General features: G+C 46.0%; 1 protein-coding gene across 7 annotated transcripts in view; it reads right to left on the bottom strand.

The window, feature by feature from the left end:
- NCOA6 (nuclear receptor coactivator 6) overlaps positions 1 to 14,869 on the bottom strand; it is a 45,265-nt gene extending 30,396 nt beyond the window's left edge. For 4 of the 7 annotated variants that reach the window (XM_080627556.1, XM_080627555.1, XM_080627557.1 and 1 more), the window contains exon 1: positions 1,334 to 1,608. In XM_080627556.1, the coding sequence (XP_080483682.1) occupies positions 1,334 to 1,568 (235 nt within the window). In that variant the 5' untranslated portion in view covers positions 1,569 to 1,608. Of the gene's footprint in view, positions 1 to 1,333; positions 1,609 to 1,711; positions 1,865 to 6,886; positions 6,993 to 14,650 lie in introns of those variants that run through there. The other 3 variants (XM_080627560.1, XM_080627559.1, XM_080627561.1) reach the window with 3 other exon arrangements.
- Between the last annotated feature and the right edge of the window lie 1,166 nt (positions 14,870 to 16,035).

Genomic DNA, 16,035 nt, shown 5'->3' with positions numbered 1-16,035 from the left:
TTATTTAGTTTTTCTGAGTAAATGTGTTTAATCCACTGAAAAAGAAACATATTAAAGTTGTACAAAATACTAACTTGCAGATTTTCCGAGCACTTATTCTACAAATCAGTGTTTCAATGTAGAAGCAGTTGTTTAAAAAGTCCCAGGTAAAATTAGCAAAAAGGCTGGGCACTCATGGCAGATGCACTTCTCTGAAGTGGCAGCTAACTAAATTATTGCTCCAAAATGCATTTAAGGATAATTAAAAATATTCTCCTAACACAGGTTTATAAACTTGCAGTTTCTAGCTTGCTGAAAAGGAAATCCTTTAGAAAACAGTAAGCATTGGCCCAAAGTTTAATCAGCCAGTTCTCCCTCTGCAAAAGCACACTTACTAAGAGCTTGCTAACCTTTTCATTCTGAAGCACATGTCATTTAAGAATGCCACTAACTCACTCCTGTTTAGGAATCACTTGTCCTTAACTAATTCATCCAGTCCCTTCTGCTGCTACAGAAACAATATTATTAAATTTAATCCTCTTTCAACCCATAACACATTTTTGGCTGGAAACATGACAGGAATAGTTGTAAAACCTCCAAACCACCACAATGCTGCACCCTTATTAAGGGAGGCTGTCTGCTAGGGAAGATGGTACTTGGGCAAGCAAGACCACACAACTAAGCAGCTCTAAGGAATCACTGTAAGACCCTTTGCAAAGATGCTCAGGTAGTGGACAGATGTCTTTGTCCAGATCTAGATATGCTGGTGGAAGACGTTATTGTCCCAAAAGCCTGTTATCAATCACTAGCTACATCATCCCAGAGCTCAGTGGGCGCACAGGGGTATATGACAGCATTCCATGTTCCCCATCAGAAAACAGAAGCCAGGTAGGTATGTCAGTGTAGCAGCAAAGGGACAGTAATGTCTTAAACTGACACAGTTACTTGAGAGTGGACCTATTTTCAGATGAAAAGCAGTGGTTTAAATTGCATGGGTTTGGTAGTAAGAAACATCTTCGGCATGGGCAAGCCTGGTTTCACTTGAATATAACACAACATGTGTAATGAAGGGAAACAAAACAGAAAAAATGCACAACAAATGAAGCATGGGAATGGAACAGGAATAAATGAACTCACTAATGAAATCAGTCAAACAACAAAACAGCTGCAGAAACTTGTACCCTGTGTCTCTGAGAAGAACAGCTCCCAAATGCACCAACAACAATAACCCCAACACATCTTATTACAAACTAAATAACTCGAAAATAATATAACCCATTTCTTTGTGCAAGCACCCTGACTGCGCAAATAAACATTTTGAGAACAGATGAAGAACAAGAAGAAGATACGTTACCCATGTGTAAAAGGCCAGGCACATTCTCCAGTATGATATCTAGTTTCTGCTCAAAGTCTCTGTCACCTATATTTCCTTTAAAAGCTACAAAGATCGTGGAATCCTCAGGAGCAGCCTCCTGTTTCAGTTCATCTTCCTCCAGTCCTGAATCAAAATCCACCTCTAAGTCTTCCATAGCTGAGGAGTACAAGGAGGCATATGTATCCTTTAAGTTAGGTAGACCATCCAAAACCATTGTTTCCAATAAAGGGAGCCTGTCAGACGTTCAGATGATGCTTGGTAGGAAAAAAAAGAATTATAATAAGTGTAACAGTAAGTGTCTAAAGACATTAACAACTGCTTTCAATGGCTCACAAGATAAATGATGGAAAAACCTACCGGGTGACCCAGTGCTAGGGTCTGCAAGACAAACTGTGTCACTTTGAAAATGGGGGCCATGGCAGTATCCGAGCTGTTTGTCCACTAGAACAAACAGAAGTGGTTTCCTCACAGAATCCTGCTGCACGTGACTTGAGAAGTATTCCAGTTGACCTAAGTGACAGTCAGGTAGAAAGAAAGGCAGAGGGGAAAAAAATAACACAATAAAAAAATCAATTACATTCATCTTCATATGGTCCAGAGGACAAGCAAGCACCTGGTACCAGTTCTGCAGTGCCTGACTGCCAGGCAGTTGTAAGACTCACAACACTAATTATAGAAAGATAGGAAAAACTAACCAATTTAGTTTAAGGGACTGCAAATGCAATGGAACTCCTGTGTCCAGCAGAGCAGTAGGAATGCTGTAGCACATTTTTACCAGGAGAAATTCAGCATTTGACAAATACTTTACTCACATCCAGGGAAATCTCAGGCATACTATGGCTTCTTTTTAAAAGTCTGTAAAGATGTCAGTGTTTTCAGCTGCTTATGCACATTACAACCTGAAATTTGCCCCCTCTGTGCTAACCCACAACTCCCCTCATGCCCCTATGGAGCATGGACAAGAATGAATTCAGTAAATCAAGTCATACACACCTGATGGGTTTTTACTTTCTAAGATGCGTAGATTTTGCAATACATTTTACTTGGCATGATGACAGTAATCTAAGATGTTATGCGTGCAGAAGCACAACCTATGATAAAAGTTATCCCTACACCTACGGTGAGCAATGTTTAGTTAAGATACACATTTTCCCACTCCACCACAAGCCGTTACAAGGGCACTCACTCCTCCAGATGAGACCTCCATCCTCACACTCAGAGCTTCATAAGTACTGCTAAAAGATTAAAACCATGTCAAAACCAAAAAAAGGGACCTGTTCCTGACCACCACTGTCAAAAACAAATCAATTCAACAGCCAGGACTGTCAGGACCTCATAACTCCAAAGCTGTCAGTATGCAGCTCAATCCACCCAAAGCATTCAGTGTGGGACAACATCCCCTTGAACAGGATACAGCCTGGGGTTTTGGCAGGGGTTCAAGCTCCCAACATAAATCAAAACCATAACTCTGAGAGTAAAGGTGGGCTGCAGATATTGGCCAGAAACAGCCTTTTTTAATAAAAATACATAACTATGTTAGACAAGCTTAGATTCAACTCTACATTGTTTGCACACTTGCATCAAGTTGCTGAAGGGCCAGTATTACGACTCGGAAGTCACAAAATACCCTCAGCTTTCGATCAGGTCTCTACGCACACACTTACTGTGATTTTACATAACACATCTTTTTGTGCTCTTTTGCAACCTTACACTCTAGGCAGGCTAAATGGCATTAATGAATAACCACCTATTTTACATATAGTTACTCTCTTCATACTGCAGCATCAGGCCTTCATTCCCAAACACGACACGGATTAACTAAGCTAATTTTGTCTCACAAGCAACACAAAGTAAGTAAAACTGTTTCACAGTCACTGATCATTTCCATGGTGCTTTCATAAGTTACTCATTACCATGGAAATTTTAACGATGGGGAATAGAGATAAAAATTGAAAACACTCATTACTGGGTGAACATGGAGACAACTCTTTTTGACACCAGACTCTTTGATGCTCTGGTCTGCTTCTACATTAAAGGTCTGAGCGTTTGGTACCTCCATTAAGGTCCATGTCAGGTGCCCAGGAAATAGAAATGACAATTAATAAGCATCTGTGAAAAGCTGTTTGAATTGATTTTCACACTAATTTTTTGGACAGGGAATCTCCTTACCAAACCAAAACTGGCTTTACACCAGCCAGGAGAGAATTCCTTCTCCTTCTGCATTCTTACATCATTCATTACACATACACTGACTTCAGGGAGAAAGATGCTGGGAGTCCTACACAATCTTTTTAATGACACAGTTATTCTGCATCCTGTGAAACACGAACGTTGTATTTTGAAGAAAATTCCATAGAAAACTATTTATCTGAAAAATCTTGAGTAAGATTTTCAGGGAGAGAAATCTCAGCTCCATGTGTTTCAACATCTAAGAGCTCCAGGCTCTTAGGTGTTGAAAAAGCACAACTACTTGAAGGGGATGGGGTGTTCCACCTGCAGCAAGAAACACGAGGACTCCTGACAATCCCTGACACCAAAGAAACAGAGATTTTTCTGTAAGAAGACAAACATTTCAAATCTTTTTATGAACAGAAGTTTCTGAAGGATCCATCTTCTCTGTGAAAGAGCAGAAGTCACCCAGAGTGCTTAAACCATAGTTTTAAAGACTCCATGAAAATGCTGCAGCTTAGACCACATTCCACCAACCTCACCTCAACGTGCCAAGATCTGTCAGGATTTGTTGACATTATAGCCCTTCATGACCACTAGTAAAACAGAGCTTGCTAAATCCCAAAGGACCACAGGCCTTGTTTCACTTGACTTAGAAAATCATAGAACTGCAGAAAAAGCTCGAGTTAAGGGAAAATAACCTCCAAGATTGAGCTTTAAATTTTCCTTTCTGGACAAGAACATGTAACTACAGCTGCCTTTGCATTTTTTCTTCATATGATACTCAAGGATCTCTGTTACATCCATCTTCCCTCTCTCCCTCCCAAACACACGCAGTTTAGTCCGTTCCCATATTCAGGTGTAATTTATCTCAAGTATGACAGGAGAAAATAATGATTTGTGAAAGCTTCCTCCTCAGGCAGAGCACAGTACGCCATCCATCTGAAACCAGATGAATCCCAGCTGCATCCCTCGCCCTAACTAATTCTGTAATCTCCTGCTTCTAGGATTGACTTCCATAAATCAGGAGCCAGCGCATGACCATAATCAGTGTGTACCTTCGCTCAACACTCTTCCATATAAACACAGAAAGCCTTTAGCAGAAGCACACACAGGTAAAACTCTGGTTGCTTAACAGTTCCTGTGAACTAGATGCACCCCCAGTGGGATGTAGAGTATCCCTGAAGAGTAAGAACCATACTCAAATTGATCTGCATAACCACAGCGCATTTCATGAACTTCATGAACATATGGCAGCACAAAAAGGTCTCTGAACATCATCCTCCATTCAAAGAACACATGTGGCCTCCTTCCTGCCTCTGCACCCTCTTGTTTTAGAGTTTCCAACTTCGTATTTCCCATTACAGAGCCACTTCTGCAAACTCAGGGCAAGTCCAGTGCTACCACGTGGCAACCACCTGCCCATGAACCTGGCCTGGGGCAGGCTACAGCAGCAGGAAAAGTTATGCCTGTTTATTATAAAGTTGGTCTTGTTCAGTATAGTCTAATATTAAAAATACACTACTGAAGGCAGAGAGGTGGTGATAAGAAGCCAGGTAACAGACTAGCAACCAGAATGCACCTGCACCATCATATGGGGGCAGGGGGTGGCAGGGCAGCTCACGAAGATCAGAGTGTCCGAACCGAAGGACACAGGGCCCATCCTGGGCTTTGGGACGCTGGAGCTCCCAGGTATGCTTGGCATATGGATAAAACCAACTAAATTAGCTGGTTTTAGACCAACTAAAACGTGTATGATGAATTCTTACATGTCTTGCATCATTCAATGATTCTATGGATACTCTCCCAAGGAAGAATTCATGTAGGAAACAACAATGCCACAGTCCAGATCAGTGCTGATAGACAGCTGGGTCCCAGCACATCCCACAGGGAACCGAGAAGCCATGTGTCATGCCATGTGCTGTCCCCACCAACAGTCCCGACAGGAAAAGGAAGCCTGCACGGCAAATCCAGTGCCACGTGATCAGCAATGCTTGGAAAATCCCATCAAGTCCCTAGGAGAGACAGGATTAGGGCGAATTCTGTAACGTCCAGTTGTCACTAGCTGGGGAGCAGCTGAACATGGGAAAGCCAGCAGGCTCTGGAGTGCCAGCACCACCACATGGAAGTGCTGGTCTCTGGGGTTAAAAAAGACACAGAAAGGGAAAAAACAAACAGGAATCTTGGTATCCCCATTCCAAGATTCACTGAACTGATCCAAACTTAAGGTTATGTCAATTTGTTTCTTAAACAGAACTTGATACCTTTTGTGTTGCTTTCTTCTAACCACTGCACTACACAAAGAGAGTAAAGCAAAACAAGGCTTGGTGTAACAGCTCGTCTGAGGTTTTCTGTGACACAGCCTATTGATTTACAAGCTGTTTGTACATTTCGAGCAACTCAGAACAAACACTTTCACAACTGATGTCACACTAGAACATGCACCCTCTCAAAACAAATATGCAGGGAGCCCAATTAGATAAAAAGTACTAAAATCCTGCTCTATGCCTGAAAAAGTACTCTTCGAAATCACACAAAACATTGGAAAGGGTGAGAGCAGAAGGAAGGATGGGCTGATGTCCTTCACTAGCAGATGACAGGAGTTAGCACTGAGCAAGGTCCTCATCCTCACACTGGCCAGTATTTAGAGCTGCAAGAGGGAAGAGAAAGCAAAAACAGCCCAGAGATGAGACTGCAATCAAGTCTCTTAGAGAATCCAGAACTGACAGTGAGGAGAAAAAGCCTTTGATAGCAGTGGCAACCTAATTTCCCAGGTGTATTATCCTAATACAACTGTTTCAACTGCTTTGTTGCCTAGCCTGGTGGTCCTAGTTACACCTGACCAAGGAATAAACCTATAAACACACAACTGTTCTACGACACAAAGACTAAAATGACTAATTGTTTGGGGCAAAAATACACTCAAAAGACTTTTAAGGACATTCTCCATGCATGTCATATTGTTACACAAGGAGATTAAATAAGGCTAAGAATCTCTGTTACAATACAAAAGAATACTCCCTGCCCATAGTAAGGAGTTGAACTAGATAATCTTTAAGGTCCTTTCCAATCCAAACCAGCCTATGGTAACACCTAAAAATAAACTTAAACATGCAGTAAAATTTCCTCTGACAAAACTTAGTAATCTGGAACTTCAAATATTGGCATTAAAGAGGGATAACACCATGAAACATAGTCTTAGCTGTGGCAAATGCCAATAACCCCCTGTGGCAGACTGAGAAGTCTGGAGCCAGCCCTTCAAACACACACAAACATTAGAGGCCAGGACCTATTAGCAGGACAGCTGGGAGGAGGTTATATTCAGAACAAGAGATATTCAGATACATCATATGCTTATCTTACCTACCACAAAAAATCCACAACTTCAGGACTTCGTGGCATGCAACAGATCTTCAGGTAATTCCAGACTGGCAAACATGGTTGAACAGCAGCTCCCAAAAATGTAATCCTGAAAGAAAACCATCACTTTTCATCAGAAAATTACATAAAAGAACAAAATACTGACTATCATTAAATGCCTTGATTTTTAAGATGCAGTTTTGCGCCAAATCCAACTCTCTCCTTAGTGCATGCTCCTATATTCAAATATTAACAGCAAAAACTGAGAATCTGGAAAAATCAACCTTTCATGACAGGCAAAAGATGGAATACTCCCTTTGGCTAGAAATGACATTTTAATCTTCTAAACAGGCCAAGTTTTACCTACAATACTGTATTTATTTAAGTCAACATAAACTCTTCTAGATTAACTTCATCTTCAGAAAAGAGAAACTGGCACAACTAGGATGTACTTCAGCTCATCCTAAGCGGGCGTCTAAAGCGGCTCAGGTTAAGCTCCCTCCAGAAGCACGCTATGAGCATGCACAACCACCTCAGATGGACGTTTTTATTGTAGGTGGCCAACAAAGCGAGCTGAATCCAGCCCCACAACCTGCTCCCGTTCACAGTCTCATCAAGTTGCACTCAAACCACTCAGGGTAATGAAAACGCAGCAGTAAAGCTAATGGCTGCAGTGAAAACAAAACACCGCCCCTCAAATCAACATGAGTTCTAGTAACATCTCTGGTTTTCAAGCAAATTTACTGCTAACATGCCAGCCTGCTCCTTAGTGGGGAAGGGAACTACCCAAAATCAAACTGGGGAGGCAGAAGACAGAAAAAGACTCAAAGATGAAGCAGAAACTTGCTATCTTCTATCTAGACAACAAAGTAAAATCACTTTAAAAGCCTTAGCTCTGTGCCACAGCCTCTGCACTTCCACCAGCCCAGCAACTTGAAGGGAAGGAAGCAGCACGCATAGCAAATCAGGTCATATATGCTTTGTAGCTCTTTCAATAGTCATCTATGGCTTTTCAATCTCTGGTATCTTCTTCTATTTCTAAATAGGCATTGTAATTCAAAAAGCAGTATAAAGTATAGCACCAAGTGGAAGACCCGATTAGCTAAATCACAAGCAGTAGCTTTGCTGTTTGCAGCAGCGGATAAGCCTGCCTAAACACCATGACCGGACACACAGCGGAGAAGCAAAACCAAAACCTGGAATCTGAAATGTCAGTATCATTTACAAAATGATTTTATGCGGAAAATCACATTCCACAGCAGATACTGCATTACTTCTATTTTTTCACCCTTTTTATAAAATGATGTTCCGCAGACTATCTTAGACAGCCTAACACTGAATCATGTAACAACTGGCTGGTTGCCTCCAAAGCTGTGTTAAGAGCTCACGCCAAAGGACAGTCCTTACTTGCCCAGTAAAAGCTGCTTAAAAGAAGGCCTCAAAGCTGACAGAATTCAGCTCCATTCCAATCATCTGTGCCCTGGCAAGGCTAGGCTGGGCTATAAGAGTCAAGTCTGGCTTAAGGGTGATTAATTGGAGGCAAAAATCATCTGAACTCTTTGGTGCAAGGAATTGAGGGGGTTTGTTCTTCCAATTCTCCATTCCGAGAGAGAAGTGGAGGTGAGTACCCTCACCACAGCGATGCTCTGTGGACACCCAGTGGCTCCAGATAACAGGCAGGCAGCCCTAGCAGGCTCCAGTAAGAAACTGAGGATGGTCAGTCCAGGCTATGGGAAAGAACAACAAGCTGCTGCTTGTCTCCACCCATGTGACAATACCAAACCTGGTTAAGGAAAATAACTCCAACTCTCATTACAATAAGTTATCTGATAGAGACCTTCAAAATGCCCTCAAGCACAAAACACCTAAAGCCAAGTGTATCCGACAAGGAGAAAATTACAGCTTGTAATGCGTATGACCTTTTGCAGTGGTATCTTGATGTATTTTGACAGCAGGTTTAGTGGAACACTGGCTTGTTGAAACCCCGCAACTTCAGCCAAGCTGCAGTGGACGCGTCTCCACTGAGCCATTAATTTTTATTTCAACAGAATTTGGCTGACAAGATCATCAGGGTTACTTTAAAAAGCAAGATGGTAACTCCAGAATGAGCTTCAACTGCAGCCAAATTAGCAATGCAGAAACCCTTACTTGCAACAGCCCAGATGCCAACACAAGAAGGCCGCCAGCCTTCTCCTCATGTCACAAGCTACCTCAGAATCAGCAATTTTTGGAAGCTGTAGCCTACAGGGTGTAAACTTTGATCAATCATCAGCTGAATTGTTAACTTCACATGTTAAGGATATTTCCATTTGGAAGAAATACACCACAGCTGGTAACAGATGAGTACTACATAGAGCTTCACAGTACGTAACCTTTCACAAAGACCACTCAATGCAATCAGCAAACAAGTAAAATGAGAGGCTATTTGAAATCAGATGCATCTTGACAGAAAACTCTATTTTATCTCGCCTTCCAAAGGCTGAGAAAACTTCTTTTTGAGAAGCAATCAATTCATTGTTTGTGTTGCAACAAGCTTTTTATTTGAAGCTGAATTTAACCACTACCAAACCTTGCTGGCCTGACATGCCCCACAGGCACTCCATCACCACCAAATTCTCTCCCTGAGCTTCAGAAATGCTCCTACAACCAGCCCAGGTGTTCTTGTGATTACCACTCCCAGCCTGCGGTTTGCCTGAAAACTGCACTTCTTGTTTTCTGCACTATTATTACCAATAAGAGGAATAGAAGTCTAGGAAATTTCAATACCATTTTAAAAATCCTTAAATGTTATAAAATATGAAGAAAAGATTTAAGCTAAAACAAACAGCTTAAAAGTAATTCCTTTGATGTATGATACTTGATAATGAGACTGTTTTCCCTGACCACAACATCTTCATGTAACACAAGCAGATACAGCTTTTGCTAAAAATCAGGACTGTTTGGAGAGTTTCCTGATTCCATAAAAACTTGCAGCTTATTTTGCGCTGCTCTGGGTTTTTGGAAGAATCACATTTCAAAAGTGTTACTGATTGCCCCTGCTGCTCTTAAGAACCATGCAGTCATCGATCAACTTTGCACCTTCTGGTAAAACTAGGATGCAACAGAACTAGACAGCAATGCACGCTTGCAGGGGTGGGAAGAACACCCTAAAAACCCCAGGAAGGAACACTTTCCAGTGCTGCAGCCAGAAGATGACGTGCCATTTCTTGTCCAGTACTATTCTTAACTGAGCCTCACTAGAAGATGGGCCATGATTTTGCCTTGGGAGGTTCTGCTTCTACAGCCATAAGTCCCAAGACTCCAACTACTTGCTCCTCAACTTCTCTGGGAAGGAGACCCGCCAGAATTGCCAATACAAGCCTTGGATCTCACCTCTCATGTGCTCTCCACTCATTGCTGTGAAAAAAAAGATGTCACTACAGATACTAAACCAGATAAACCTGAGTTTATCAGGAAGCAAGGCAGAAATAACTCTTCATGTTCTCCTTGTGTCATCCAGCGAGGAGGGAGGCTTATGAGCATGCGCCTACACACATGTATGAGCAGAAGGAGGCTTAATCCAATCTTTTAAGTGCTATCCAGAAACCATGATGGGAAACCCAATCTCACACCAGCTGTGCAGCCCTTTGGGGCAGCTTGAGTTTAAAGAGAACAAAAATTATAACATTAAAACTATATGTATAGCACTTGGAAAATTTAATCGCGTGCATCTTTTCGTGGGAATAACTAAATCAATCCCTTTTCCCACATCAAACCTAATGCTCAGGCTCCTACATAAGCAACTCAGTATAAGCAATTTCTTGTCCCAAATTATCAGTTGACATGTAGACAAATTACTTTAGACAAGGCACCATTCATTATTCCAACCTTTCAAGTTTTGTACAGATCTGATTCCAATCCCTGTGTAGGGCTATGCTTCAAGGACTCTGATTCTAGCTGGAGAAGCAGCAACTGTCCTCTTAGCTCCCAAAAGATAACAGCTTTCACAAGCTGTGGTGTCCCCTCCATGCATTCCCCCATCACCTCAGACCAGATCCACCGTGACACGCGCTGATTGCCTTTCTTTTTTCCCCAAGTACATAATAAAGGGTTCTTTACTGTGACACAACCTCAAGGCTACAAAATATACGTGACAGAATTCACTTCTTCCTTCTATTTTTAACTAGGACAATAGCCATTTTTGATCAGTTATTCAGAGCACAGGCAGGATGCTGTTGACAGCATCAATGACAGAGTACACACTGGGTGAAAAATGACCCCCCGATATCCAATGGACTGAGAGAAATCCCAGGCTCCAAGGCCTCTGGAAAACTTTCACTATTATCCTCCTGTGTAATCCAAAGCTCAGATGCAGTTTCAACTGCAACAGCATCACTGGAAATACTTTTTCCTTCATTCTGATTAGCCAGGACACTAGACACAGAACAAGAAACTAGGTAAGTTTCAAACACCAGCTTAGGTCAATCCTTCAGCAATCAGAACTAAGGAACACATCAACTACATGGCCAAAATGTTCAGGTCCTGCCCAAGAATATCAGTGATCTGCTCTGGAGGGGACATCATGGCTTATGGCAGTGTCAAGACAAAACATATAGTATCCACAGTTTCAGCAAAGTAAAGGCAAGTTGGTCACCTGGCTGACACATGGAAAACATCTCACCTGGAGTTTGAGGATGCATCTTCCCTGCCTCAAGTCCATGTCATGTAGGATTATTTCTCCTTCCACTTTTGCAGCTTAACTTCTCCCAACACAACACATGCTCTCCCATTACTTCTGCTCTGGCCCAGCATTAGGGAACAAGTTTATGCTTGAACACAGTGTTTGCAATACATGTGGTTAAGTCCTGCTGGTCAATGGTCTGCACATCACCAGGTGTTCTCCTCACTGCACCTTCCTTACACCCCAGCGCTGGTGTTTCCCACAGAGACCCCATGACCCAGCAAGTTAAGGGAAGGAATTCTTCTCCTTTGCTCTTGTGACACTCCACCTGGCATGCTGCATTTGGCTCTACGGCTCCCAATACAAGAAAGACGTGGACCTACTCAAGCAACTATAGAGGAGGCCAGGGAGATGTTCTGGAGCCAGGCTGAGAGAGCTGGGCTGGTTCAGCCCGGAGAAGAGAAGGCTCCTTAAGGGGAGATCTTAGAGCAGCTCCGGTGACTAAAGGGGCTGCAGGAAACCTGGAGAGGGGCTTTGGACAAGGGCCTGTAGGGACAGGACAAGGGGAATGGCTTTAACCTGCCAGAAGGGAGATTGAGATTAGATGTTAGGAAAAAAACTGTCCCTCATGAGGGTGCTGAGGCACTGGCACAAGGTGCCCAGAGAAGCTGTGGCTGCTCCATCCCTGGCAGTGTCCAAGGCCAGGTTGGACAGGGCTTGGAGCAACCTGCTCTAGGGAAGGTGTCCCTGCTCGTGGCAGAGGGTTGAAACTGAATGAGCGTTAAGGTCCCTTTCAACCCAGTCTGTGATTCTATGACTTTGAACCAGACACCCCTCATGCCTCCTGCCCACCAGAGGTACAAAAGCAACCTATAAAATCTCACTGTCAGCAATGCAAACTGTCACAGCCACAAAAACTCTTCAACATCTTTAGCAGCAAACCCCCTGCCACTGCAAGCCAATTTAGCATGTCAGTGTAACCTGGCTGTAACTACAGCTTCCATCAGTATGGTATCAGAAAATATGAAATCATTGCTATTGATAAGTGAAAACAATGACAATTTAGTGATGCCCAGGGGAAGGCTGCATTTCTCAAGTTTCCCCACACAGAGCTGGTTTTCACTTCAAGGAAACACCTATTTTTTTACTAGAATAATGTAAAATTACTGCATCGGTTGGAAGGCTGCTGTAAACCATGCCTCCCTCTAAGCCCCATGGAAGAACAGGCCCTATGGAAGAACAGGCTTTCTGGAGACAGTGGATGGAGAGCGCTGCTGGGAGCTCTCCCAGCCAAAATCTGAGACCTAATGGAATACCTTTCTATAGGTCCAAAATACTCAGAAATGTCAATTCCCGACAGAGGATCAGGTCTGTGTGCAGCCTCACCCATTGTAATTTTGGTTCTTCTCACAAGAGAGTCAAGAACTGTGAAAACCTTTCTGGTAAAGGCAGTTAACTCTCACAGGAGGCCATACGGCTCAAGGAATATTTGAGGAGCACATGAATTTCCAGCAAACACCCTGATGGATCACTGTAGAACCACAGAAACAGAGAACAGAAAGGACCTTAAAGCTCATCCAGCTCCAACCCCTGCCACGGGCAGGGACACCTTCCACTGGAGCAGCTTGCTCCAAGCCCCTGTGTCCAACCTGGCCTTGAACAGTGCCAGGGATGGGGCAGCCACAGCTTCTCTGGGCACCCTGTGCCAGCGCCTCAGCACCCTCACAATAATTTCTTCTTAATATCTAATCTAAATCTCCCTTCTGTCAGCTTGAAGCCATTCCCCCTTGTCCTGTCCCTACAGGCCTTTGCCAAAATCCCTCTCCAGATTTCTTGCAGGTAGCTCCCTTAATCCTGAGGCTTGTCAACCCAGCCACTCTGGACATGTGCCTTGAAACCTTTGTTTCTCTCCCCACCAGACGCACAGAAAAGCCAGGAACACTTCCTGCAACTGGAAAAGAGCTGCTAAAGCCAAAACTCGTGGTTATTGTGCTTGGCGACCTTTTACGAAAACGCAAAGTGTGTTCTCTTGAGCTTGTTTTCTCATACGGAAACACTGGAAGATGCATTAGCTGATGAACCAGCCAGAAAGCCTACGACACACACTAACTACAAACACCAACGACAGGCACTGGTTGTCCTCTAATAAAATTCAAATGAGACAGGATTTGGTGTAGTTCTCAGCTCGGGGAGCGAGCACAGGCGTGCGTGTGCGGAAGCTGAGGGGTTATGAAGAGACAAAGCTCACCATGACGCTACAGCTCGCAGCTTTCAGAACCACATCGAGGTAGTGACAGAAACGCTCCTGGCTTCTCACTCGCAACCCCGAGTCCCCCGAGGGGCTCTAGAAGTAGGTGCAATTCAGAGCAGAAATCACGCCGAAGGAACGAGGTGAGCAGCCTTCCTCCGGCTGCTTTAGAGCCACCGAGGGACTCAAACAAAAGCCTGGCTTCAGGGAAACGTCAACGCGTTGTCGCTGACATCGTACAAAGACGTCAAACGCCCATGTGAGGTCAGGGCTGAGAAACTACAATCAGAAACACCGTCCTAAGCCCAAAGACGCTCCCGCTGCTGACAGGCCTCCGGTGGCTGCCCGCGGCCGGCCCGGCAGCGCTGCTCTCCCCGGGAACCGAGCGCTGCGCTCAGCACGGCGGCCCAGCGCCTCTCTCCTCGGCCGCGGGCACGTCTCAGGCTCTAACAGCTCGCGGCGGAGGCCGCGATCCGAACGCCGGGGGAACCGGGACCGGCCCCGCAGCTCCGTCCAGCAGGCGGGGACAGGCTGCAGGCCGCGGCCGGGCGGGCTCATCGGGCACTGGGGCCCAGGCCGCGGCCCCCGCCGCCCGCTGACATGCTCCCCGCGGGCCCCGGCAGCCCCCAGCTCCCCGCGGCCTGGCATCCCGGCCCGAGCCCGCTTCGCTCCCCGGCCAGGCCCCGCTGCCCCTTCCCGCCGCGCCACCCGGCCTGCTCCGTGCCCGGGCCGCCGCCAGCCCTGACTCCGCCGGGGCGCTGCTTCCGCCCCTCCGTTTGTCACGCCCGCCGCCGCCGCCGGGTCCCCGCGCCCCCTGTGCCGGCGGAAAGGCCCAGCCGAGAGCCCGCCCCGCCCTCACCTGGCGCTGCCGCCGCTGCTGTTGCTGCCGCTGCCGCCGCCGCCGCCTCCGCCACGGCGAGGAGAGCGGGGCCGCCTCGGTGAGCGGGGCCCGCGGGGTCGGTGTCGCGGGCGGGCAGGCGGGGGACGGGAAGGGAGCGGAGGGGGGGGGGTGTCGCGCTCGGCCCGGGGACACCGGGACACCCAGCGCCGCTCCACCGCCGCCTCCCTCCGCCGCCGCGGCACGTGACCCGCGCCGCCCGCGCGCGCCTGCGTCCGAGCGCGCGGAGCCGGGGAGCCGTGAGGGGCGGGGGGGGGTTGATGTGAGCCTTTCCCCGGGCACCGGCTCCCGGTACCGGGGCGGTGCAGCCCTCGGCGGGGAGCGCCCCTTGGGCCCGCCCCGGGTGCGGCCGCGCTGGACCCTCCTTCCCGCACGGGTGGGAGCTCGGTCGGGCCGGTCCTCCTGCCTGAGGAGAGGCCGAGGGGTTGCGAGGCGAGCGGGCGCTGCCGTAGCGAATAAAGAGTGTTTCCTGGACGGAGTTCCACACAAAACAGTAATTAAAGCGTTTATAGGAAATTGCTGGGAAAGAGGTTCGTAATTCAGAGGAGTTTTACCAGAGGAACTCTGGAAGGAGGGCTCGGGCTTCACAGGATCGATGAATTAATCTGCACTTTGTGTTGCGCTGGGGAGGTGGGAAAGAAGCCGGAGAGGGACCGGCTTTAATTAAAAGCCTATTTACTTGGTTACCACACAGGCCCAGTGGGCAGTGCTTGCTGCCTAGAGACCCCTCTGCACACGGAGGGTCCCCCCAGAACAGGGCACAGAGCCCTCGGCTCACCTCTTCCCACAAGCCTTTACTAATACAAGAAACAATAAATGAGCATACAAAGGCGGTGCCACTGCACAAATGTCTGTTTTCCTCCCTGCTTTAGGCAGAAACCTGTTACCTGACAGTGGTTAAGGACAATAAACACATGGCAATGCCTGTTTCGAGCTTGTAAGAGAACCAAGAGTCCTTTGTGGGGAAAATAAAGGCTTTGGTCCTGCAGGAATACCTTATAAGTCAGTTCTGGTGGCTCCCGCCCTCCCAGCCAAACTGGGTGTTCATCCCAGATCACTGTGGGATGAACAACGCAGAAAGAGGAAAATGGGGTTTTATTCTGTGGAACCTTGTCAATATGATGATCCCACAGCTCATTTGTCACTATAGCTCACCACACACACAAAATCTCCTTTTGTAAACTGACACAGCAATGCATTCCATAAAAAGACCCAAAACAATGAACGTCATGGTTAGTATATGACTTATCTTAATGATTAAATGCTGTTGGTGCGTGGGAAGCTGTGAGCAGATTGCGTGTTTCCTCTGCATTTGCAGCTCTAAAGCTCCCTGCTGGCAGATGAGC

This window comes from Psittacula echo, assembly GCF_963264785.1.
Source record: "Psittacula echo genome assembly, chromosome: 12".
NCBI classification, from domain to species: domain Eukaryota; kingdom Metazoa; phylum Chordata; class Aves; order Psittaciformes; family Psittacidae; genus Psittacula; species Psittacula echo.
The sequence above is the reverse complement of the archived record's forward strand: the minus strand, read 5'-3'. Positions and strand labels throughout refer to the sequence as shown.